This window comes from Bos indicus, chromosome 6, assembly GCF_029378745.1.
Source record: "Bos indicus isolate NIAB-ARS_2022 breed Sahiwal x Tharparkar chromosome 6, NIAB-ARS_B.indTharparkar_mat_pri_1.0, whole genome shotgun sequence".
Lineage (NCBI taxonomy): Eukaryota > Metazoa > Chordata > Mammalia > Artiodactyla > Bovidae > Bos > Bos indicus.
Window position 1 is genome coordinate 37,297,159 of NC_091765.1, and position 25,938 is coordinate 37,323,096.

The 25,938-nt window shown below is 39.0% G+C and overlaps 1 protein-coding gene across 10 annotated transcripts in view; it reads left to right on the forward strand.

Moving 5' to 3' along the window:
* The window catches only part of ABCG2 (ATP binding cassette subfamily G member 2 (JR blood group)), a 127,546-nt gene that overhangs the window by 90,324 nt on the left and 11,284 nt on the right, over positions 1-25,938 (forward strand). For all 10 annotated transcript variants that reach the window (XM_019962484.2, XM_019962485.2, XM_070791194.1 and 7 more), the window contains 7 exons: positions 750-864; positions 1,677-1,829; positions 4,460-4,617; positions 12,157-12,308; positions 14,340-14,444; positions 15,575-15,825; positions 21,455-21,537. In XM_019962484.2, the coding sequence (XP_019818043.2) occupies positions 750-864; positions 1,677-1,829; positions 4,460-4,617; positions 12,157-12,308; positions 14,340-14,444; positions 15,575-15,825; positions 21,455-21,537 (1,017 nt within the window). The remainder of the gene's footprint in view (positions 1-749; positions 865-1,676; positions 1,830-4,459; positions 4,618-12,156; positions 12,309-14,339; positions 14,445-15,574; positions 15,826-21,454; positions 21,538-25,938) is intronic.

Genomic DNA, 25,938 nt, shown 5'->3' on the forward strand with positions numbered 1-25,938 from the left:
ATTTGCATTCATCAAATGATCACCATCATAAGTCAGGCCGTCTGTCCCCGTATAAAGTTACTACAGTATTATTGACCCTATTCCTTATATTGTGTGTTACATCCCTGTGGCTTATTTATTTTATGACTGGAGGTTTGTACCTCTCAAATCTCCTTCACCTATTCCCCACCCCCAGTTTTAAGGTGCTTTTAAAGAACACTTTCGTATGAGCAGGTGTCTGTTTGTTGCACATTTTCTGCATGTCTGGTTTGGTATTGGTTGCTACAGATAAGGTGCAGTTGTGCTGGCTTGTGATTGTGTCCTGAGGAAGTCTTATTAGGTCAGCTTTACTAATAGGACACTAACAAGACTCGATAAGGTGATTGACATACAGCTGTCAGCTATGACTTGAGCTATGGAGTGGAAAAGGAAGGGGATAAAATTGAAAGTGGGGAGAGGAGCCAATGGCATAGTGAAGGCTTATATCTTAAGCAAAGGATCACATTGCCTGCCTGGAGACCCCCAAGGTCAGACAACCAAGGGGGCAGTTTGGGTGGTCTGTGCTGGATCAGGTAAGGGAGCTTTACTTTCATATTTTGGGGCTTTATTATAGCATATAATTTTTAAAAAGAAGGTAAGATTTACAATATATGTATATAATTTTAGTTAAACCATGTAATTTCTTGATCTGTTAATTTGGATTCAAATTAGCTAAGAGGTAAAGCCTGATTTGGGGGGGAAAAAAAGCAATAACGTATGTCTTTTTATAGGTTGTTAGATATCTTAGCTGCAAGGAAGGATCCACATGGATTATCTGGAGATGTTTTGATCAATGGAGCACCTCGACCTGCCAATTTTAAATGTAACTCAGGTTATGTGGTACAAGTAAGTATTTGTGACTTTACCTATTAGATTTCTTCTGATTTTTCATATGGGCAAGTGCCTTGGCTGATAGTTGAGTGTGCTTCCAATTGACTATATGACATAATCATAGAAACAACTTTTCTTTATACCCGCTTTTCATAATATCCTATAAGATTCAGAATCGTATTAAATGAAAAGAAAGTCTGGAATATGACCCTTGTAAGGGCAGTAGTATCAACTCTTATTATCATATCATTTCTAAAATACATTACTATTTTACTTTTTTTGCCTTACCCTCACCTCTCTCCTTCCCCTAGCTCAGAACAGTGTTATATAATCCTTGTGTAAAGCATTCTATAAATGTCTGCCAGTAATAATCATAATGACCTGTGTTCTCTCTTGGTATACAGGTTAGAAATGAAAATTAATCCATCAGGCTATGCAGCTGTCTGAACATGGAATTATTGTAATTTGTTTAATTGCAAGTTCATTATTGGGGCTTCCCAGGTGGCACAGTGGTAAACAATCCACCTGCCAATGCAGGAGATGCAAAACATGTGGGTTCCATTCCTGGGTCAGGAAGATTCCCTGGAGAGGAGAATGGCAACCCACTCCAATATTTTTGCCTGGCGTATCCCATGGACAGAGGACCCTGGCAGGCTACAGTCCATAGAATTGCAAAGAGTGGGACATGACTGAGCACACAACACACACAAGTTCATTATTAGCTAGAACTTGGGTATCTTATTTTTGTGGATAAGTTAGATATACTACAGAGTGATGGTATTAGAAAAGACCTGATATATCTTGTTAAAATGCCATTTTTCTTTAAGGATGATGTTGTGATGGGAACTCTGACAGTGAGAGAAAACTTACAGTTCTCAGCAGCCCTTCGGCTTCCAACAACTATGACAAGTTACGAAAAAAATGAACGGATTAACAAGGTTATTCAAGAGTTAGGTCTGGATAAAGTGGCAGATTCCAAGGTAATGTGGAAAAAACTGATAATATCATAGTCAGCAAATAGGACCTCACCTGTGTGGATAGTATGACTTACTCAGAGATTTTCTATAATATGTATGGTCAAGAGTGGCTGCTTTCTGAAGCCATGAGAAAAGTGACTGGTTACCTAACATGAAGATGGAAGTTAACAGGTTAAAAAAAACTGAAGGTGATTAACTCTGGGGCAGCAAGTGTGGCAATGTGTTCTAGTATGTGGAAGTGTTCTTTGCTGTGAGCAGGTGACCCTTTCTGTGACTGCAGCTCTTGACCCTATCCCACCTCCGGTTGGTTGGTTGTCGCGTCTCATTCAGTGTCTTCCCGCTAACTTTCCTTCTTCCTGTTTTCTTTTCCTCTTGTAGTTGTTCTTCTTCTGCTCTTCCATGAGGCTTTCTTCCATTGCTTTTGAGAATTATATTTCTGGAATTCATAAATGATGAAAATTCAAGGATTCAGTGTGTTTCACTTTGCTGTCAGTTGGCTTCCAAAATTATATTCAGTCAAACTAGGGATTTATTTGTAGTTTGTGTAGCTTCCAACTTGTTTTTCTGAAGTCTTTCTTTTGACATTTTTGTCTCCCATTCCTCCCTCCCTCACTTCCCCTCTCCCTTTCTTCTACCAGTATCTACTTACAGACTGTTACATGCTGGTCTATTTTAGGCTTTAGATATAACAGCTGTAGGCAGGAGAGTAAAGTAACTCCTTTTGTGAGTTATGCAAGTTTGGAAAGGAGAATTGAGATAAATGAGTAACCTTTATGGTTGATGACTAGGTATAAAAAGATTTTCTGGAAAACATCTGTATCTTTTGGTGAAGATGAGTTTTTCAGCTTGTGATGGCTCTAGTTTAGTCCCCTTGTGGTAGAGGTAACAAAGAATGGGGATATTTTGCTGGCTGCTGTTTCAGATGGTACTTTCTGACATTATTTAATGTAAAGTATATTTTGCTGTATTTTTTTTGGAAAAATAACTCTGAGATGCCACCATATTCCACTAAATTCATTTTGAGAGTGATTGGATTTCCTTTGTATTAGCTCTGTCTATTTGATATTGTCTTTCCAATAAAGTATTTACCATTCTTTACCTTTAAGTAAAAGTTCTCTACCAATAGGCAGTCATTACCCATTCCTTGCATGGATTTCCAAGGAAAATAAGCTGAAACAGTTTGTTGACTTAGAATTTATTTATCTAATTAATTGAAATACTTCACTTAATGTTTTGAGTTTTTATGAAATTTTAAGCATGACAAATATAGAGAGAATAGTCTGATTACTTAGTTGTTACTGAGTCCAAGTTTGTATAGCTCACCATGTGACAGACCAGTAAATTGAGAGATGAATTGTTGGGTCAAAGAAAAGTGACTTTATTTGAAAAGTCAGCAGACTGAGAAGATAGTGGATGAATGCCCTAAACAGCTATCTTACCCAAATTAGAATTAGACTTATTTTATAATAAGAGAGGAAGAGGGTGTGATTGGTTGTTGCAAACTTCTTAATGTCAGAATCTTTTGTTCTTGCAGCTGTTCATGTGGATCTGATCACAATGTTCCTATAAACCTCTAATAAGACAAATGTTATTCTCTGTTATGCAACTTTCTATCTCTGTATGAATGGAAAAGTCTAATCATTCTGACCTTTAAAGGTTAGATCCTGGAGAATGGGCTATCCTGTATGGACTATAAGCCACATTCATTCACGTTTCCTCATTTTTCTCCAAAATGTCTGTTACAGGTCAGTTGTTAGAGGATCCAATCATGGGCATGAGTAGCACTTGATTATTATCTTTTTGAAGACTCATAAGAATTGAAGTGATAATATGATTGAACCTGACTTCATATTGAATCTATTCCTTTAGATCTAACCTGTATACTCTGTTTCCTGAGCTTAGTCATGCTGGCTCCACATCTTTTACAGAAGGATATTGATGACTATTAATATAAGAATTATTTCCTACTTCCTTTCTCCCCCAAAACCTTCCTGGTCCCCCACCACACAGTAACGCTGACTGGTTGAAAAGACCCGGCCAATTGCCCTGTAGAATAGTCTACCTTCCCATGTAGAATAGCCCTATAGAATAGTCTACTCATCCAGTTGCCCTGTAGAATGAGTCAGGACTTCCTTAGTAAGTTAAGGTACAGGAGGGCTCAGTTTGATGTAAGAGGTGCTAATGTGGTATAATAGGAGGTGAACTTTCCTAGCTACCAAGCCACACTGATGACTTTATTGGGGATGGGGTGGGGGTATCAGAAGGCTATAAGAAGACTAACAATTATAGATGCTTTCAACTTCTCTGCTCCTATCTTCATCTCCCTTTTTGGTCTATAATTTCAGACCAAATCTTTTAGTGTTCTAGCTTAACTGTCTTAAAACTAAATGTTTGGCTTGATAAGAAACATATAAAGCATAGGTTTCATATCTTACCAGTTCTGACCTGGACCTCAGTTTACTCTTCAAGTTAAAGAGAAGCCTGCCTCTTCTCCCATATCGTCATTTATTTGCTATTCTGAGAAAACAAGGATGATGTGATGAAGTAACTCTTTTAGGGCTGGAACATTTTAGGAGCTCAACAAATGATAGTGGCAGAGGATGTTATTGTTAATAATGACATTTGTGTTTTAGGTTGGAACTCAGTTTATCCGTGGTGTGTCTGGAGGAGAAAGAAAAAGGACTAGTATTGCAATGGAGCTTATTACTGATCCATCCATCTTGTTCCTGGATGAGCCCACAACTGGCTTAGATTCAAGCACAGCAAATGCTGTCCTTTTGCTCCTGAAGAGGTAAATGCCATGAGAATATTATTCTTTCACTGATCTACTGCATGGTCACCTGCTACATACCAGGTATTTTTCTTGGTGCAAGGGATTCATCAGTAAGCACAACAGACAGAAATGTCTTCCTTGGTTGCAGGGAAAGTCAGTTAACAAATGTAAGTGTTTCATGAAAAATGAGGTGGGCTGAGAGTGTAGCAAAATATGGCTATGGTGGAATAGAGATGCTGTGTTATATATAGAATGATCAGGGAAGACCTCAACGAGGTCTTGAGCTGGGAGCAAGTGAACAAGACCTGGATATATGAGAGTAGAGAGTTCAGTGGAAGGGACAGCCAGTGGCCCTGAGGCAGAGTGTGCCTCCTGTGTTTGGAACCCAGTAAGCTGTGGAGAGGGGTGGGTGTTACTTATTGATTACTTTGCTCAGGGTGCCTTAGCGTAGTATAACAAACTGGATGGCTTAACGTAGAAATTTAGTTCTTCACATTTTTGGAGTCTAGATGTCCAAGATCAGGCATTCAGCAGAACTGTTTCTTCTGAGGTCCCTCTCCCTCAGCTTGTAGATAGCTGTCTTCTCTCTGTGTTTTTACTTCATTTTCCCTCCATGTATCCATGTCCTGATCTCCTCTTCTTATGAGGACACTGGTCCTGATTGAATGATGACACTCATATGACCTTATTTATCATAACTGCCTCTTTATAGTAAAGAGCCTCTCTCCAAATACAGTTATATTCTGAGGTGCTAGGGGTCAGGACCTCAACATGAATTTTGAGGACACACGATTCAGTTCATAACAGTTAGAAAAGGACATGAGATGGGATTGAGTGGTTGGCAGATTATGTAGACTATAGATCACTCTAAGAACTATGGCTTTTACTGTCTAGGTGATGTGGCAAGCTTTCAGATAGTTGTAGAACGGAGGACCAGCAGTTATGTAGAGAAAAGGCTGTATAATTGGTCAGGGGTGAGTGGGAGGAATCCAGTCAGGAGGCTGTCTGTATTAGCACAGTTGAGGTATGATGCCAGCTTTGACTAGGATGGTAGTGGGGAGAGGGGGAGAAGTAGGTGGGTTCTATCTGTTTTCCAAATAGAGTCAACAGGATTAGCTTAGAACTGGATGTAGGGTGTGATTATTGAGAGAATAACTTCTGAGGTTTGGGGCCTGAAAAATGAAAGAATGGAGTAAAGAATGTCATTTACAGAGGGAGAAGGAAGGAGAGGGTGGGATGTATGAAGAGAGTAACATGGAAACATATACACTGCCATGTGTAAACTAGGCAGACAATGGGAATTTGCTCTATGATTCAGGGAACTCAAACTGGGGCTCGGTAACAACCTAGAGGGGTGTGATGGAGAGGGAGGTTTAAAGGGAGGGGACACAGGTATACCTATGACTGGGTCATGTTGATGTTTGGTAGACACCAACACAATATTGTAAAGCAATATTCAAGTAAAAATAAATTCATTAAAAAAAAAGAATGTCATTTACTTTTACAAAGAAGATGGGAGGAGAACCATGGTTATAGGATATACTTCAGAAGTTTTGGACATCTTTTTTAAAAATCTTCACCCTTCCAGAACAGTTAGAAGAGTAGTACCAAGTACTACCTTACCACCTTACACACTTCCCAGCCACAGAGTCCACAGCACTGATGATATTGTCACCATCCAGTCCATGAGCTCCAGTCAGACTTCCCCAGCTGCCCCAGAAGTGTCTCTTTTTTCCCTTTCTGGCTCAGGATTATCTCCAGAAACCTTTTTTTTTTGGGGGGGGGGGGTCTTTTCTAATCCTGAACAGTTCTTTATTCTTTCCCTGCCTCTCACGTCTTCACACATATTTGAGAGTACATTTCATAGGGTGACCCTCAAGGTGTATCCATCCAGTGTTTCCTCATGATCAGACTCATGCCATGAATTCTTGGCAGGGATGCTGCAGAAATGATGCTGTATTCTCAGTGATAACATCAGGCTGTGTGATTTTGACTTCTCCCATCATGGGTGATGTTCACCTTCATCAGCTGGTCATGTTGGTATCTGCTGGCTTTATATGCTATGAAATAACTATTTTCCCTTTGTAATTGATTAGTATTTTATTAGGGGAGATAATCAGATATTAGGCCAGTATCCTGTTCCTCATAAAATCTTCCATGCACCAGTTTTAGCCTATATTCACAATTGCCTCTATCAGCTATGAGTATGAGGGTAACCAAGTGGTGATTTTCTTTTTACATCATTCATTCAGCATGTATTCATTGGTCTTTTACTGTAAAGAAACTTTCTTCCTTCTCTGTTCATATGTTTACTCATTTTCTCCTTTTATTAAATGGGTTATAATCTGTTATTCTTACTTATTTTCATGACAAAATTCACCCTGATTTGGCCAGTGGGAGCCCCCTCAGTCTGCCTTTTGTGTCATTTTTACATGTCCCTGTCATTCTTTAAGCATTTCTTTACCTTATGGTCAGCAAGATGTTCCAGGCTCATCTTGTACTTTTTCTGCATCAGATGTTTCTTCATGGAGTCCTGGTTCCTCCCAGTTTAGCTATGATTTAAAAACCAAGATCTGATTACTTGGTGTGCTCACTGCCATGGGACTGTTGTTGCTTCTAGACCCACTTAACAGACAGACCTAGGAAATGTGTATGTGTATGTATGTAGATATAACATAGAAATACATATGTATATTTTATTTGGAAATATATTTACTATAAATATGTTATATGTATGTGTGTAATAATTTGAATAGAACTTACATGTTGAAGCATATTTGTAACTATTGCGCTATTAGTGTGTACATATTTTTTTTAAGTGGATTTATATTATTTCCAATCCTGATCTAACACTTGAGTGCTCTTTTTAGCCTTCTGCCTTTCCGTGTTTTTAAATGACTTTTCAGACAATGAGAAACTTGGCTCCCATTATCTCAGTATGTTTCCTTTCTTCCTCAGTAAACTAACTTAACTGTTCAATTTAATCAGTTTCCCGGTCACTCTGGTGGTTTCCTATGCTCACCACCTCTGGGACAATTACCGCTACTCCCCATTTTTAAAAAGCTGTTGGATACACCATCTTTATACGGCATGCCCTCCGTATCATTACCTTTTTTTTGTTCCTGTACATGGGGAATTTCTCTAGTTGCAGCAAGTGGTGGCTGCTCTTTGTTGCGGTGCACAGGCCTCTCATTGAGGTGGCTTCTCATTGTGGAGTATGGGCTCTAGAGCACCGGTTCAGTAATTGTGGCAGATGGGCTTAGGTGCCTCTCGGCACGTGGGGTCTTTCTGGAGCAGGGATCGAACTCAATGTCCCCTGCTTTGGCATGCTATTCTTAACCGCTGAACTACCAGGGAAAACCCTACCTTGCTTCTTCTGATGTCCATGCCCTTGTAAGCAAGCCCCTATGCTAGAATAAGAAGAAACGGGAAGATGGAAATGTCTAAGATTTTAGACATTTTAAGTTTGAGGTATCAATTGCACATGTAAGTGAAGATGTCAAGTAACAGTTCTGGGATTCAGGTTCAGTTAGAGAATACATCCATGATATTTTTATTATCTGTAATTAATTATATTAACAGTGTTCATTAGAGAATGATGACTTCAGTCGCTCAGTCGCAACTCTTTGCGACCTCATGGACTGCAGCTCGCCAGGCCTCCCTGTCCATCACCAACAACCAGAGTTTACTCAAACTCATGCCCATTGAGTTGGTAATGCCATCCAACCATCTCATCCCCTGTCATCCACTTCTCCTCCCACCTTCAATCTTTCCCAGCATCAGGGTCTTTTCAAATGAGTCAGCTCTTCTCATGAGGTGGCCAAAGTATTGGAGTTTCAGCTTCAACATCAGTCCTTCCAATGAACATTCAGGACTGATTTCCTTTAGGATGGACTAGTTGGATCTCCTTGCAGTCCAAGGGACTCTCAAGAGTCTTCTCCAACACCACAGTTCAAAAGCATCAATTCTTTGGCACTCATCCTTCTTTGTAGTCCAACTGTCACATCCATACATGACTACTGGAAAAACCATAGCCTTGACTGGACAGATCTTTGTTGGCAAAGTAATGTCTCTGCTTTTTAATGTGCTGTCTAGGTTGGTTATAACTTTTCTTCCGAGGAGTAGGCGTCTTTTAATTTCATGGCTGCAGTCATCATCTGCAGTGATTTTTGGAGCCCAAAAAAATAAAGTCAGCCACTGTTTCCACTGTTTCCCCATCTATTTGCCATGAGGTGATGGGACTGGATCCCATTGTTTTCTGAATGTTGAGTTTTAAGCCAACATTTTCACTCTCCTCTTTCACTTTCATCAAGAGGCTCTTTAGTTCTTCACTTTCTGCCATAGGGGTGGTGTCATCTGCATATCTGAGATTATTGCTATTTCTCCTGGCAATCTTGATTCCAGCTTGTGCTTCTTCCAGCCCAGCGTTTCTCATGATGTACTCTGCATATAAGTTAAATAAGCACAGTGACAGTATACAGCCTTGATTTATTCCTTTTCTTGTTTGGAACCAGTCTGTTGTTCCATGTCCAGTTCTAACTGTTGCTTCCTGACCTGCATATAGGTTTCTCAAAAGGCAGGTCAGGTGGTCTGGTACTCCCATCTCGTTCAGAATTTTCCACAGTTTTTTGTGATCCACACAGTCAAAGGCTTTGACATAGTCAATAAAGCAGAAATAGATGTTTTTCTGGAACTCTCTTGCTTTTTCGATGATCCAGCAGATGTTGGCAATTTGATCTCTGGTTCCTCTGCCTTTTCTAAAACCAGCTTGAACATCTGGAAGTTCACAGTTCAAATATTGTTGAAGCCTGGCTTGGAGAATTTTGAGCATTACTTTACTAGCGTGTGAGATGAGTGCAATTGTGCAGTAGTTTGAGCATTCTTTGCCATTGCCTTTCTTTGGGATTGGAATGAAAACTGACCTTTTCCAGTTCCATGGCCACTGCTGAGTTTTCCAAATTTGCTGGCATATTGAGTGCAGCACTTTCACAGCATCATCTTTCAGGATTTGGAATAGCTCAACTGGAATTCCATCACGTCCACCAGTTTTATTTGTAGTGATGCTTCCTAAGGCCAACTTGACTTCACATTCCAGGATGTCTGGCTCTAGGTGAGTGATCACACCATCATGATTATCTGGGTCATGAAGATCTTTTTTGTACAGTTCTTCTGTGTGTTCTTGCCACCTATTCTGAATATCTTCTGCTTCTGTTAGGTGTGTACCGTTTCTGTCCTTTATTAAGCCCATCTTTGCATGAAATGTCCCTTGGTATCTCTAATTTTGTTGAAGAGATCTTTAGTCTTTCCCATTCTATTGTTTCCTCTATTTCTTTGCACTGATCACTGAGGAAGGCTTTCTTATCTCTCCTTGCTATTCTTTGGAACTCTGTATTCAAATGGGTATATCTTTCCTTTTCTCCTTTGCTTTTGCTTCTCTTCTTTTCACAGCTATTTGTAAGGCCTCCTCAGACAGCCATTTTGCTTTTTTTTTTTTTTTGCAATGATGACTTAACATAGAATATCATACTGTGTTATGCTTCGTTATGTTTTGGACTAGTTAGCTCACACGCATCTTTCCTTACATTGGAGAGCTTTACCCTCATTTGTCTAGAGTTCCACTGTGTATACTAATCACTTGGGGTCTTATTAAAATGCAGATTCTTATTCTAGATCTCTGAATGGGAGGCCAAGGTTCTCCATTTCTAGTAGGGGATACTAATACCGATACCTCAGACCACACATGGAGAACAGAGTTCTCACACCAGTCCACCTCCCTGCTTCCAATCCTTTACTGGCTCCTTAACTGTCTACTGCCTAATGAGCCAACTCTGAGTGACAGGATTCATCATGGGCCTGGTTTTCACTGCTGTCTTTTCTGCAGTCTCCAGTCCCTGCCTCTGCACATACACCTCAGCTCTGCAATGACACTGAAGTACTTGCAGTTTTTGAAGTAGATCGTGTTATGGCACATTTTGTTTGCTGTCTTCCTCCACCTTCTCTCCCTGTCAGTCCCTTTGATACACTACTTACATCAGCTTCAGATGGGTTATAGTCTCCTATTAGGCTTACAAGGCACCTTCAGCTACTTTTATTCCTCCTTGTATCAAAACGATTGGTCTTTTTGAGGTAGAACAAATTTATATCCATGGCTAGCATATAGTACTCAGAAAATGTTTAAATTGATGTGATTCTTCTCATACTACTAGTAATAATAGTAGTTTATTGTTTTCAGTAATAGTTTTTAAGTGGTGATTTTGGCTTTTCTTTCTTCTATCCATAAGTAGTAGCTCCTGTATGAAGATAGGAGTTACTATCTTTTGGCCATGGTATTAGATCAGGGATCAAATCCCAGCCTGCCCCTTCTAACTGTGATGCTTTGAGCCATTGCTTATTTCTCTGAGTCTTACCTGTTATATAAAGGTAAAATTATTGGTACTGTTTTGTAACAATATTGTGAGAATTTAGATGAGGTCATCTATAAAAACAAAGCATGGAAGCAACCTAGATGTCCATCAGCAGATGAATGGATAAGAAAGCTGTGGTACATATACACAATGGAGTATTACTCAGCCATTAAAAAGAATGCATTTGAATCAGTTCTAATGAGGTGGATGAAACTGGAGCCTATTATACAGAGTGAAGTAAGCCAGAAAGAAAAACACCAATACAGTATACTAACGCACATATATGGAATTTAGAAAGATGGTAACGACAACCCTGTATACAAGACAGCAAAAGAGACACAGATGTATAGAACAGTCTTTTGGACTCTGTGGGAGAGGGAGGGGGGGATGATTTGGGAGAATGGCATTAAAACATGTATAATATCATATAAGAAACGAATCGCCAGTCCAGATTCAATGCAGGATATAGTAAGCTTGGGGCTGGTGCACTGGGATGACCCAGAGGGATGGTATGGGGAGGGAGTTGGGAGGGGGGTTCAGGATGGGGAACACGTGTACACCCGTGGCGGATGCATGTTGATGTATGGCAAAACCAATACAATATTGTAAATTAAAAATCAAGATTTATAAAGTTATTGTAAGGGAAAAAAATTAAAAAAAAAAGATATAGTGAGTACTCAGTAATGTTAATTTTATTATTAAGGCAGAGAATTGAAAACTAGTTCCGAAAGAGCCAGAAGACTTAAATAAATGATCAATAAGGATGGGGCATATGACCATTGTTTTAAGATTTAGTTCATAGTAAGTTTTCAAACTTGAGTGTACTTACAAATTACCTGGCTGCTTGTTAAAATATGCTTCCCTGGACCCAGCAGGTCTGAGTAGACTGTCCAGGAATATACATTTTTAATTAATATTCTGATTGATTCTAGATTGCCCATGGAAAACACTTTAGAAACCCCAGTTTCATGAAAACATTGAGTTTAGGTTCCCTAATTATCAGATAGATTATATGAGATGAGGAGTTGGTAAGAGAAAATCAAGTTGAATGAGGAATAAATGATCTAAAGGCAGGAGTAATAAAGTATGTTACCAAGAAATGTAAGTTTCAGATGTTTAATGACTCATTGTTATCTTCTCACTATTAATTTAGGATGTCTAAACAAGGACGGACAATCATCTTCTCCATTCATCAGCCTCGTTATTCCATCTTCAAGTTGTTTGATAGCCTCACCTTGTTGGCCTCAGGAAGACTAATGTTCCACGGGCCTGCTCAGGAGGCCTTGGGTTACTTTGGAGCCATTGGTATGGTTGCCTTTTTTGTGCTGTAAGATCCTTCATTAATAGTATCCTAAAGGAGAACAAAGGAGTCACTTGGAGCACTGTTTGATCTTTGAGTAGATATACATATATCACAGTTTCCACTGCTCCGAAACATCTTCGGTTAGTTTGGTGTTAGAATTTTTTTTTTACTTTGCAGCGCCAGTTTGTTATTGATGTCTCTTTTTTGTCCTGTTTGAGTACATGCACGTGCACACATATGTTTTTGTGCGTGTGTGTGTATTTCTAATGGGGCTATATCTGTCGTCCTCAGTTCTGGTGACCTTCCCCTAACAGTTCAATAAATATATTGACCTCATGGCCAGTTTTCTGTTAGATGGATATTTTTGGAAAGATCTAATGTCCCTAAGTTATTTGTCTTCTTAGCTAATACAGATTAAGGTTTATCATGTTCTTCCCTTACATGGGATATTGGTTTTCCTTGGTGAGGGTTAATGGAGATGCTATTATATTTAATTTTCTAGTGATATTAGGTTGTGGATTTAGCATGTATGCAACTTACCTGTCAATACAATGGATAGTCATAAGTCTGACTTCAGTGGGCCAACATTTCTGATGGTTCTGGACTGCCTGATTCTATTTAAAATGGAAATATATAATTTTTAAATGACTCATGCAGTCTACTTTGTTTTAGAGGTACTTGGATATGATTATAGATGATGCTCCATGGCTTCAAATATAGTGTACAATATTTGCCAGCCATATTTTAAAATGTCTTTGTTTAATCTCTGTCATTTAAAATTAAGTCTACATGGGTCTAGAGTTTGGGGGAGATGAACCTAAGGGTTAGACTATAGGCAAAGCTGAGTTCAGATGATCAGGTTGTTACTGAGTCTAAGCTCATACTGCTTGCTGCACAACAGGCCAGTAAATCAAGAGATAATTTGCTGGGTCAAGGAATAGCGACTTTATTTGGAAAGCAAGCAGATCAAGAAGATGATGGGCTAGCATCCCAAAGAACCATCTTACCCATGTTATAAATCAGGCTTCTTTTATACTAAAAGGAAAGGGGGTGTGGTTGATTGCTGCAAACTTGTTGGTGTTGGAATCCTTTGTTCTTGCATCTGTCTGTGTGGGTCTGGTCATGGTGTTCCTATAAACCTCCAACAAGACAAATGTTATTCTTTGTTCTGGAACTTTTTATCTCTATATGAATGGAAAAGTGTTACACCTTTAGAGATCCGACCCTGGAGAATGAGCTATCCCATATATTTCAGGCTACAGGCAACATTCTTAACTTGTAGCAAAAGCAATAGAATACAAAGGTTAAAGTAAAAGAAATAGATCCAGTATGGAGTCAGATTTGTTCTTCCCTGTTACAGTGCCAGGAGAGGTCAAGGTAAGCATTCACCTGTGCTGTCCCAGCTACATTCTCTTGAGAATGCTGTTCTGGTGATTTGTTCTCTATATTGGAATTATAATAGCATAATAAATAACCATTTGGACCTGAATTTAGTAGGGGCAGAAATAATCATTGCTGAAGTGGGTACTAGCATTCTAGCAGTCTCTTAGTGAACTTGAAGAGCAGAACATGCCCCAGGCCTCTCCCAAACACAGTCCTTCTGTGCCTAGCTGGCTTTGCTTGTTGCCTTTCTTTAAAGAACCTTAGTCTTTCCATGGCTTTTCAATGTGTGTTTTTTTTTAAACCCATGTCTAGATTTTTGAAGAAGTTCTGATAAGCACCAGAGCATATTGCTAGCTATTTCAGGTCTCATGAATTATGATGGGTCGGGACCAAGCTCTAATGTAAGACTTTCTAATAGTCCAAGGTTGGTTTGGAGTATGTTGTTTTGCGAAGTCAGAAAACTGTTGAAATATTGTGTGATTAAATATATAAAAAGAAAATATAAATTAATGAGGGGAGAAGAGAGAAGAAAAATGAGAGAGAAATTACTAGATTCTGTCTTCCCTAGCAGCACCTCCCTCACTCTCTAAAACAGTCTTTATTTACCAGGACTATCAATTTTTGTGTATCTGAGTTACCTTCTTTTGCAGGTTTCCACTGTGAGCCCTATAATAACCCTGCAGACTTCTTCCTGGACATCATTAATGGAGATTCTTCTGCTGTGGTGTTAAATAGAGAAGACATAGGTGATGAAGGTAAGCAAATCTGTTGAGAATCACAGATTATTTTCTAACTGAGTTGGCTAAAGTTTAGCAATGTGATAGCTTATTAAACCATGGCTGTTTGAATTTATATTAGTGCTGTCCTCTGATACGGGTTGTACTAGCTTGTTTGGCTGCTGCAACAAAAATACCATAGACCAAATGGTTTAAATAATAGACATTTTCTTCTCTCAATTCTGGAAACAGCAAGTCCAGGATCAAGGTGCCAGCAGATTCAGTGTCTGTTGAGGACCTGCTTCCTGGTTCATACACGGGCGACCATATTATAGCTTCTTCACGTGGTGGGAGTCGAGCTCTCTGGGGCCTCTTTCATAAGAGCACTAATCCCACCTCCTGAGGGCTCCAGCCTCATGACCTAATCATCCCTCAAAGTTGTTCCATTCAAATACCATCACACTGGGGATTGGGTTTCGGCATATGAATTTTGGGGACACACAAACGTTCAATCTAATAACATCAGTCAACACAGATTTTTTTCATCTGTGAGAGTGCTATTTATTTAATCTGTAAATGAGCATTAATAGGACAATGTCAGTTCTAACAAGAGTTCCCATTTTAAAAGAAGTGCCCATTGTTTACAGAGTGGTCCCTTGGTTTCCATGGAGGATTGGTTTCAGAACCCCTTCCCCCCATGCCCTGTAGATACCAGAATCCAAGGATGCTCAATCCCTCTATAGGCTCTCTATATCCCTGGGTTCCATGTCTGCGAATTCAGAGGGCCAACTATGTAGTGTTTTGAAATAAGAAACTTGGCAATTTATGCATTTATTCATTGTAAAAAGCAAGGACCAGGTGTTTTGTTTGGCTTTTTTAGGAATTATAACTCCAAATTGTGAGAAGTCTATTTTGAAAGATTTAGGGTCCCAATATTAAAATTAGGAAAAGATCAGTGAATTTGCTGTATCCGTAAGTTTATGGAGGGAGGCCAATTTAGTTTGTTTTCTTACCTTGTAAATCAGTGAAAGAACCCATAATTTTTTTATACTCGAGCTTTAGAATGAAGGTGCTAGAGTAAAATCTAAGAAAGGGGTTGTAGAAAAATGGATTCAATCTGCTGTTATTTTAAAAATAATGTTTCCTTTTTATCTGCTTTTATTCCACAGCTAACGAGACTGCAGAGCCTTCCAAAAAAGATACTCCACTCATAGAAAAATTAGCTGAGTTTTATGTCAACTCCTCCTTCTTCAAGGAAACAAAAGTTGAATTAGATAAATTCTCAGGGGATCAGAGAAGGAAGAAGCTTCCATCCTACAAGGAGGTCACTTATGCCACCTCCTTCTGTCATCAGCTCAAATGGATTTCCAGGCGTTCATTCAAAAATTTACTGGGTAATCCCCAGGCTTCTATAGCTCAGGTAACCTACCGGAGTCTTCTAATATGCTGTAAAAAACTCATTTGGGGGACATTATGCTTATCTTCTGCCCATGCTATATTTATTTATCCCCATTCCATTTAGGGTATAGAAATAAGCAAAACCTAATTAGGTTTTTACTTTTAGAAAGACTTATTTTTTAGTGGGTTTTTTTTTTTTTTTTTTTTTTGATCACCCACTCAGAATTTTTTTGGTTCAGACAAGCTGTAAATGGATAATTTTTGTAGAAAAAAAATTTTTTTTTCCAAAACTTGTTAAGTAAAGAAAATGTTTGACCACATTTTGTGGTTTTTTGATGGCTGTGCATGTTCATTTCCTGATGCATTCAATAAGTTCTTATTGATTATGTGCTGCATTTTAGAGCTTGTATATAGCCATGAACAAAAATAAAATCCCTGCTCTTGGGGAGCTTTCTTATGAGGAGAGGCAGATGATAAATTCATATAGAAATAAATAGCATGTCAGATGGTAAAAGGGGCTGGGAAGAGAGTTTAAGCAGAGAAATAGAGAAAGGAAATGAGAAAGGAAGGGAAGAGGGAAAGAAAGGAAAGAAGTTGGTTGGTTTGCATCTTACATCAGGTGGCCAGGGACACCTTCAGCTTGGTGTTGCTGAATGCCCCTGAAAGCAATAGGGCCTCTCACTGTTTTCTTGAAGAGCCTGTTTACAGATGCTGTCCCTTCTAATCAGCCTTCCTCATTTAGGGGTTCTGATCTTAGGAGAGCACTAGATACCTAAAACAGTGTGCAGTTAACACAAAGGTAGTAAGCAGACTGGAATTCTGTTCAATAAGACTCTTCACTGTCAGACTGACCTTCTCTTAATTGAGTTGAGTTAATGTTCCTTTTTCTCTTTTGCCTGACTTCATTGATAGTTGTTGATGATTACTCCTTTATGATTTTTCTGTTATTCTTAAGCCCTCTGTCATCCAAAACCCTCATTTTTTTCATCCTTTCTAAGGAAGTCAATTTAACCAGTTATTTTGGGAGTAGCTGATTTTATTTTCATTGAATTTCTACTGAGTACTGAAAGATGGTGTGTTGTTGGCTCTAATGAAATATCACTGATTTCTTACTATACATGCATCATTTTCATACTGTGGTACTGTTGCCTTTTAAGTATTAATTTCGAGAGCCTATATCCTTCAAGACATATTGCCCATTAATCCAGACACTTTTAACTTGTTATTTGGCATTTGTCAGAACATGAACAGTTTTATGTACTTTCAGTCAAGGATACTTTTTAATTCTTTTAGTAGATTTGATGTTATTTGGGAACAACTTCTGTGAATAATGTCAACCTCATTATCCATTGTTCAACAGTAAAATGATATGAGTGTTGATTCTTTAGTGTGATTTATGTATTAGATTTTTTTATTTGGAAAAGAAATTTCACTTGCTTCTGAAAGTGGTTTCTAAATATCTTGTCCAAGTCACATATGGTCGGCCCTCAGTATCTGCAAGTTCTGCACCTACTGAGGTTGGAGGAACTCACAGATGTGGAGGGCTGACTGTATGACTCCATTTTATATGAGGGGCTTGAACATCTGTAGATTTTGGTATCCAAGGGGATCCCCCTGCTAATACCAGGAAATGACCCTATGTGGTAGTTCTGGGTAGGGGTGATTAGAATGTGGGGCTATTTTTAATAGTACGCCAGGTTTATGCATCTTTTGGTGCTGGGCTTTCTTCAGATTCCAGCTCCAGGCAGGCCTAGTGTCTCCAGGTTGTATGTTCAGGTGCTTTCCTCCTCAGTGAACTCAACTCTGCCACAGGAATCCCAACAATGTTCACAGCAGTGATAATCTCACAGAACAAGGACAGAATCTTGTTTTTCCCTGAGCATCTGCCTGTGGGAGGAAACTCTTTTTTTCAGATGAGTCAGTCCTGGAAAGTTAGCTTAAGCCAGAAATAGGCAAACCAATTTTGTAAAAGATCAAAGAGTAAATACTGTAAGATTTGTGGGTCACATGGTCTTGGTCTCAGATAGTCAACCCTGCCATTTTAGGAAGGAAGTAGCCATAAATACATTTAAAAAATAAACGTGACTCTGTTCCAATAAAGCTTTTTTCATGGACACTGAAATATTAATTGTATATGAATTTCACATGACAAGAAATATATATGTATTTTTTGCAATTAAAAAAATGGTCCAAGAAACCCACAAACCATTTTTAGCTCATGGACTGAACAGAAATAAGCCTAGGGCCATAGCTTGCTGACTTCTGTTTAGGGTTTTTTAATCTTGGGAGTCTGTCTTTTACTTCTCTAAGTGTTTGAATGTGGAGCTATTAAAATATTTTATGGCTTCCTGTTGATAAATCTCGTGTGGATAGTCTTATAGCAATAGTTACTTTTGAACTAGTCATTTACATGAGCTAGACTTTGCTTTTGGTAATGCATTTAACCAAAGGTTGTCTTTGGAAGGTATTGGAATGAATGGATTTTCTATATAAGATTTAATATTCATTTAATGTCCCAAAGTTTTCCTGGTCAAATCAATTGGGAAAATCCTATCATGTCTCTGGGAGAGTCATAGTTTCTAATAGCACATTTAACATTTGACTATGGATTAATTTTTTCAGCAACAGCCATAAACATCCCTTAGAATTCACCTTGAAAAATGTTGCTAAATACAATTGAACAAAATTAGAATTACATATTTAGGAAATTTCCTTTTCTTCCCCCTTCTGTTCAAAAGACTCCATCTGCACAGAACTCATAGGATAGAGTCTCTTTGCTCCAATGAGCAAGGTTTAGTCTTCCTGTTTGTTTTCTTTTGCTTAATGGAAAAAGGAATAACATAGACACATCTTGTAAAATCATGCTAAAATTATGAGCTTAATCACTTTGTCAGTGTTTGAAAACTTTCCTTGAAAATACTTTTAGCGCTTTGAAACCTTTAGGAAACATCTTAATGCTAAACCTGACAGTCTGTTAATATGTTATTAAGTTTGAATGCAAAGCATGTAGAGTGCCCGCTTTTAAAAGTCTGAATATTCTTGGAGTTTTACAGTGTGAAAGTATGGATTAGTATACATGTGCATGCACACATGCTAATGGGATCATCATTATTTACTTTGGGAGTTGATCTGTTGACATGAAGTATAGTACATTTTGAAGGTAATTAAGATAAGCCAGGGTAGTAAAAATTTTTTTTTTTCAAATTTCTGACTGTGGTTTTTTAGCAAGGAAGTATTTAAGTACATCTTAAATCATATTTTTTCCAGACTCTGGTCTTCACAAGCTAGTCTTCACAGATCATGATCTTGTTTTCCAGTTTTGTTTGCCTCTTGCCAAAAGTCTCTTGACAAGTTACTACAAGCTTTGATACCGTTGCACTGTTGTAGTGCTGGGGTTTTTTTCTAACTCTGAAGATTCCAAGGTATATGGTAGGATATTTTGTTTTCTTTGGATGATCATCTCTTATATCTTTATATTTATACATTTAATAAAATTTAATTAAAAGTATAATAAATATAATTTCCTTATATAAGTTATAACATAACCCTAAATCTTTGTTTATAAAAATATCTTTAAGAGACATTTTATCAACCTTAAAAATCTTAAACACAAAAGTGATGTTTATCCAGTCTTCTTCAGTTCAGTTCAGTCGCTCAGTCGTGCCTGACTCTTTGCGACCCCATGAATTGCAGCATGCCTGGCCTCCCTGTCCATCACCAGCTCCCGGAATTGATCCAAACTCATGTACATCGAGTCGGTGATGACATCCAGCCATCTCATCCTCTGTCGTCCCCTTTTCCTCCTACCCCCAGTCCCTCCCAGCATCAGGGTCTTTTCCAGTGAGTCAGCTCTTCGCATGAGGTGGCCAAAGTATTGGAGTTTCAGCCTCAGCATCAGTCCTTCCAATGAACACCCAGGACTGGTCTCCTTTAGGATGGACTGGTTGGATGTCCTTGCAGTCCAAGGGACTCTCAAGAGTCTTCTCCAACACCACAGTTCAAAAGCATCAATTCTTTGGCGCTCAGCCTTCTTCGCAGTCCAACTCTCACATCCATACATGACCACTGGAAAAACCATAGCCTTGACTAGATGGACCTTTGTTGGCAAAGTAATGTCTCTGCTTTTTAATATGCTATCTAGGTTGGTCATAACTTTCCTTCCAAGGAGTAAGCATCTTTTAATTTCATGGCTGCAATCACCATCTGCAGTGATTTTGGAGCCCCCAAAATAAAGTCTGACACTGTTTCCACTGTTTCCCCATCTATTTCCCATGAAGTGATGGGACCAGATGCCATGATCTTCATTTTCTGAATGTTGAGCTTAAGCCAACTTTTTCATTCTCCTCTTTCACTTTCATCAAGCGGCTTTTTAGTTCCTCTTCACTTTCTGCCATAAGGGTGGTGTCATCTGCATATCTGAGGTTATTGATATTTCTCCCTGCAATCTTGATTCCAGCTTGTGTTTCTTCCAGTCCAGCATTTCTCATGATGTACTCTGCATATAAGTTAAATAAGCACGGTGACAATATACAGCCTTGATGTACTCCTTTTCCTATTTGGAACCAGTCTGTTGTTCCATGTCCAGTTCTAACTGTTGCTTCCTGACCTGCATATAGGTTTCTCAAGAGGCAAGTCAGCTGGTCTGGTATTCCCATCTCTTTCAGAATTTCCCACAGTCTATTGTGATCCACATAGTCAAAGGCTTTGGCATAGTCAATAAAGCAGAAATAGATGTTTTTCTGGAACTCTCTTGCTTTTTCGATGACCCAGCTGATGTTGGCAATTTGATCTCTGGTTCCTCTGCCTTTTCTAAAACCAGCTTGAACATTTAGAAGTTTCTTAGGAGTCATCAAACACTCTTAGGAGTCAGCAAAGGTGGGTAAGAATGGCGAAGACTTGGCAGCTTAGTCCAGCTGTTGGTGGTAGACCCTCTAGGCTGAGGCTGCTAGAGGAGCAGTGACAGGAGGGTGGGTAATGGAAGCACTCGGTGCCTCAGCAAGAGCTGGCCGAATGCTTTGGTGACAGTGACACTGCACTTTTCCATTGTAGGCGTGGACTCCCCAGGTCGGATAGAGGACTCAGCTCACCCCTACTTCCTTATTGTGTAAAATTTCATTGTTAGAATTTTTTTAAGTGTACTTTAAAATTTTTATTTATTTTCATTTGGTTTTTCATGTTAAGAGTAAGGATATCCTGTTTTTATTGGAACCTCTTGAAATATCACACTATGCATCTTCATTAGCACAAAGGTTGAGAGTTTAGGCCAGAACTCTCAGCCAGTTGGGCTTTATTTTGCCCCCAAACTACTTTTCTGGGTGCTTGCATTGTTCTGCTTCACTGCGTGTCGTTCCCAGGCCCCAGAGCCTGAACTGGACCATGAACTGGCAGTGCCCGCTAAAATGCTGGGAATCTTAGCTTTTCTGCTTTGTCTTCCTGTCAGTCTCCTGAACACATGAATAAGTTATTTTTACTTTAACTCAAAAAGCAGTCTAGTAACATGTACATTTTATATTTTCCTGAGGACTGTGTTCAAGCCATTTAAAATATCTGTATCAGTGGAGAGATTTGATTAAGTAGCCAGATATATTTTAATAATAAAGGGTGTGTTAAGTTTTTACCTTTAATTGAAATTCTTTTTTCTTTTTGAAAAGCTAATTGTGACAGTCTTCCTGGGACTGGTTATAGGTGCCATTTTCTATGATCTAAAAAATGATCCTGCAGGAATCCAGAACAGGTGAGTAAATCTGGGTCTTGATTTTGAGAGTGTGTGGTTACTTTTCTTTCAAGTTTATGAAATTACATTAAGAATTTGAATTTGAAACAAGCACAGGGTACACTGAGGCATAGGACAAGTCAGTGAACTGAAAGCTGAATGAGAGTTTTCATATTCTTATATAACATATATATATATGTATCGTGCTAAACTAGGCAGAACATAAAATTTACCCTGTTAACCAATTTTAAGTGTACACTTCAGTGGCATTAATTACATTATTGTGCAACCGTCCCCACCATCCAGTGCTAGAACTTTTTCATTTTCCCAAACTGAACAACAACTCCCACTCCTTATTTTCCCCCAACCCCTGGAAACCACTGTTACACATTTTGTCTCTAGATTTGAGTATTCTAGGTACCTCATATAATTGGAATCTTAGAGTATTTTTCCTTTGGTGACTGGCTTATTGTCTTTAGTATAGTATCTTCAAGGTTTATCCATGTTGTGGCATGTGTCAGAATTTCTTTTTAAAGACTGAATAATATCCATTGTATGGATATACCATATTTTGTGTATTGATTTATCTGACCATGGGTACTGGTTGTTTCTGCCTTTTGGCTTTTGTGATTAATGCTGTTATGAATGTGGATATTCAAGTAAATATCTGTTTGAGTCTCTGCTTTAAATTCTTTTGGATATACACCCAGAAGTGAGATTATTGGATCATTTGGTAATTCCATTAATTTTTTGAGGAGCTGCCATCCTCTCTTCTATAGCAGCTGTACCATTTTGCATTTCTACCAGTAGTGCTCAGGCTTGTAGTTTTTTCCCAACCTCACCAACACTTAATTTTTTGTTTTGTTTTCATTAGTGGGAGATGGTATTTCACTGTGGTTTTGATTTGCATTTCCCTAATGATTATTGTACTGTTGAGCATCTTTTCACATGTGCCTTGACCATGTGGAAGAACGTCTGTTGAAGTTCTTTTTTAAAATTTTGTTTATTTATTTACTTATTTTTGGCCCTTCTGGGTCTTCGTTGCTGCATGGGTTTTTCTCTAGTTGCGGCAAGTGGGGTTACTCTAGTTGTGATGTATGAGTTTCTTGGTGCAGTGGCTTCTCTTATCGTAGATCATGGCTTTAGGGCACTTGGGCTTCAGTAGTTGTGGCTCCTGGGCTCGAGAGCACAGATTCAGTAATTGTGGTGCATGGGCTTAGTTACTCCACAGTATGTTGGATCTTCCCAGACCAGGGATAGAACCTGTGTCTCCTGCATTAGCAGACCAATTCTTTACCACTGAGCCACCAGGGAAGCCCTATTGAAGTTCTTTTACCATCTTTTTAATTGGGCTTTTAAAAATTGTTGAGCTGTAAAATTCTTTGTATATACTAGATATGAACCATTAACAGATATAAATTTGCACATATTTTCTGCCATTCTCTGGGTTGTCTTTTCTTTCAGTTGTTGTGTCCTTTGATGCACAAAAGTTTAAAATTTGACATAGTCCAGTTTATCTGTTTTTTTTTTTTCCTTTTGTTTCATGTGAGTTAATTTCTTTTTGATTTTTGATTTGTTTGACATGGGGTGGTGGTTGGGACTCAAGTTCTTTCTGTTGTTGGGTTAGTACTACCTTACCTGGTTTTGGTTACAACAGCTGTTAAAGCTACATTTCCTGATGAGACTTCTTGCCTGGAGAATCCCAGGGACGGCGGAGTCTGGTGGGCTGCCGTCTCTGGGGTCGCACAGGGTCGGACACGACTGAAGTGACTTAGCAGCATAGTCTGAATAAAGGAGCTGAGCAGAGTGGAAGACTGTAGAGTTCTCCTTGGCTTTGTGTTTTGAGAGCTGTTTTGGGCCAGGCATTGTCCTCTGGGCTTTATATCTGGGATCCTCAGGTTACCCTTCCAGCCAGAAGTTTGGATGGTTGTATCCCCATTTCACTAGTAGGCAAAGTTGCAGTAGCTTAAGTTGAATCTGTTTTGATATTTGGGAAAGGATGACTGTTAAGAAAGAACAAGCATAAAAGTCAGTGCCTCAGGTAAAGTAAAATATCTCTTATGTGGCAGCAGATCATGAGATAACTATTGGAGTTTCATTTTCTTTTTTTCCAGAGTTATCAGAGTCATTGTTTTTCTTTTTATCTTTCCTGAAGGATGGGCTCTTCTCTGACCTGTTTGGAAACTTGTTAGTAATAGGCAGTGTGTACCCTTTGTAGATGCTGTGTTTTTGTGAAGCACAAAGCACAGATTCCTGTAATCACAGGGATCTAGAGCCTGTGGGGCTTTTGTGTTGTGTAGCAGGAAGCATTTGGAAAAAGAATATTGGGAATCCTGTCCTCAAGTAGAATTTAAGAAATCTGGATATTAAAGCTCTTGGTAAAAGAATCCAGAAATATAGAAGATCCTTAACTGTTCTGTCAGATGTTTTCTGGAAAAATAGAGCATTGGAGCTATTTTAACTTGTATCTTTGACCTAAGCTTACTGCCACTTTGTATCATTTGAAGTTGCCCTGGAGGCCACTGTGGTTTGGTTCTCCTTTTGGGGAGTGAATTATTCCAGAAAAATGTTCTCTGTGTTCTTTTTCTTAACCTGTCTAATCATGTATAGAATATGAGCTCTGTGACCTAACAACTACCTTACAGAGCTGTGGAGATAGCTAAACAAATCATAATTAATTAAGGGAAAAGTTACTTTAAGAATATTTGAATCAATAGATAGATATTACAGACATGAATTGCCACCTTGGAAAGAACTGGAATACATTAAATTCTTTAACAATAAAATCGCTGCTGCTGCTAAGTCGCCTCAGTCGTGTCCGACTCTGTGCGACCCCAGAGACGGCAGCCCACCAGGCTCCCCCATCCCTGGGATTCTCTAGGCAAGAACACTGCAGTGGGTTGCCGTTTCCTTCTCCAATGCATGAAAGTGAAAAGTCAAAGTGAAGTTACTCAGTCGTGTCTGACTCTTAGCGACCCCATGGACTGCAGCCTACCAGGCTCCTCCATCCATGGGATTTTCCAGGCAAGAGTACTGGAGTGGGGTGCCATTGCCTTCTCCAAACAATAAAATTACTTAGTATAAAATAAATTGTCCTGTGATTTAGAAGAAATTTCATTATGTGCTAGCTTAAAATCATTGTGAACATTATTGTGCTATTAGATGTAACACTTAACAAATGGGCTGAATAGTGCCACGTCCCCCTTTCTGAAATCGCCTTTCACGTTGATATTAGGCTTATTTGTGTACAGCAAGTAGCACACTTAGCTTCACAAGTAGCATAGTTGCTTGTGTTGTAGGCCTGGCTATTTCTCATTTCTTTATTGTATAAACATTTACTTTAAAACAAGTTATTCCCTAAGTTCATTATTTTGGAAGGCGAAAGTGTCGAAAACAATTACTGACTGTCTGCAGACTCTTTTTTTTAAGGTTATACACTTGGGTTTACCTTTTTAAAAATTCTCTTGTATCATTTAAATGATGTGCCACCGCATCTCTTTTAGTTTCAACTCACATTCTCAATGTCAATTAAATCACTTGGTTAGGAAGGAAAGCTCAGCAGTGTTTCAGGAGTAGTGGCATGCTTTCATAAAATTCATGTATCTGTCCAAGCGTGGATTAACTGAGTACTTTCCTTTTTAAACTTCTATTATTTTACTGAGAGAGAAGCATTAATAGTCTTCTTTTTCTCCCAGGTACACAAACTAATTTTTTCTGTACGAGCATTCTTTTTTGTTTTCTGTTTTGAGCTCATTAGCTCAAAGAGACCCCATTAGCAGGGGGTGGTCAAGGAGAGTATCAAGGCTGTGCTGGTGGTTGTGCAGTGGATGTGTGATCAGGTGTTGGTCAGTGTTTCCCTCCACTGGCTTTCACTTTGCCTTATCTTCGTTTTTTCATTACTTGACTTTTTAAAAAGTGGCTGATAGAGGTTTTTAACCTTTGCAGACTTTATTTGTCTCACTGTTTCTCTGTTCATACTTTAAGAACTATAATTGGCGTTAGTTAAAATCCAAGCTGATAGTATTTTTATGGAATAAGTAATCGTCGGCTTGACTGCCACAGACTGTGTGTTCTTGCTAAGTTGCTTGAGTTGTGTTTGACTCTCTGCGACCCTATGGACTCTAGTTGCCAGGCTCCTCTGTCCCAGGGATTCTCCAGGCATGAATACTGAAGTGGGTTGCCATGCCCTCCTCCAGGGGATCTTCCCGACCCAGGGATCAAACCTATGTCTCTTATGTCTCCTGCATTGGCAGGCAGGTTCTTTACCACTACCACCACCTGGGAAGCCCTGGTGCAAAGACCCACAGACCTGGTGGCTTAAACCACGGAAATTCATTTCTCGCAGTTCTGGAGATAAGGTTGCCAGTATGATCGGGTTCTGAAGAGGATACTCTGCTTATTTGCCGCCTTCTTGCTATGTTC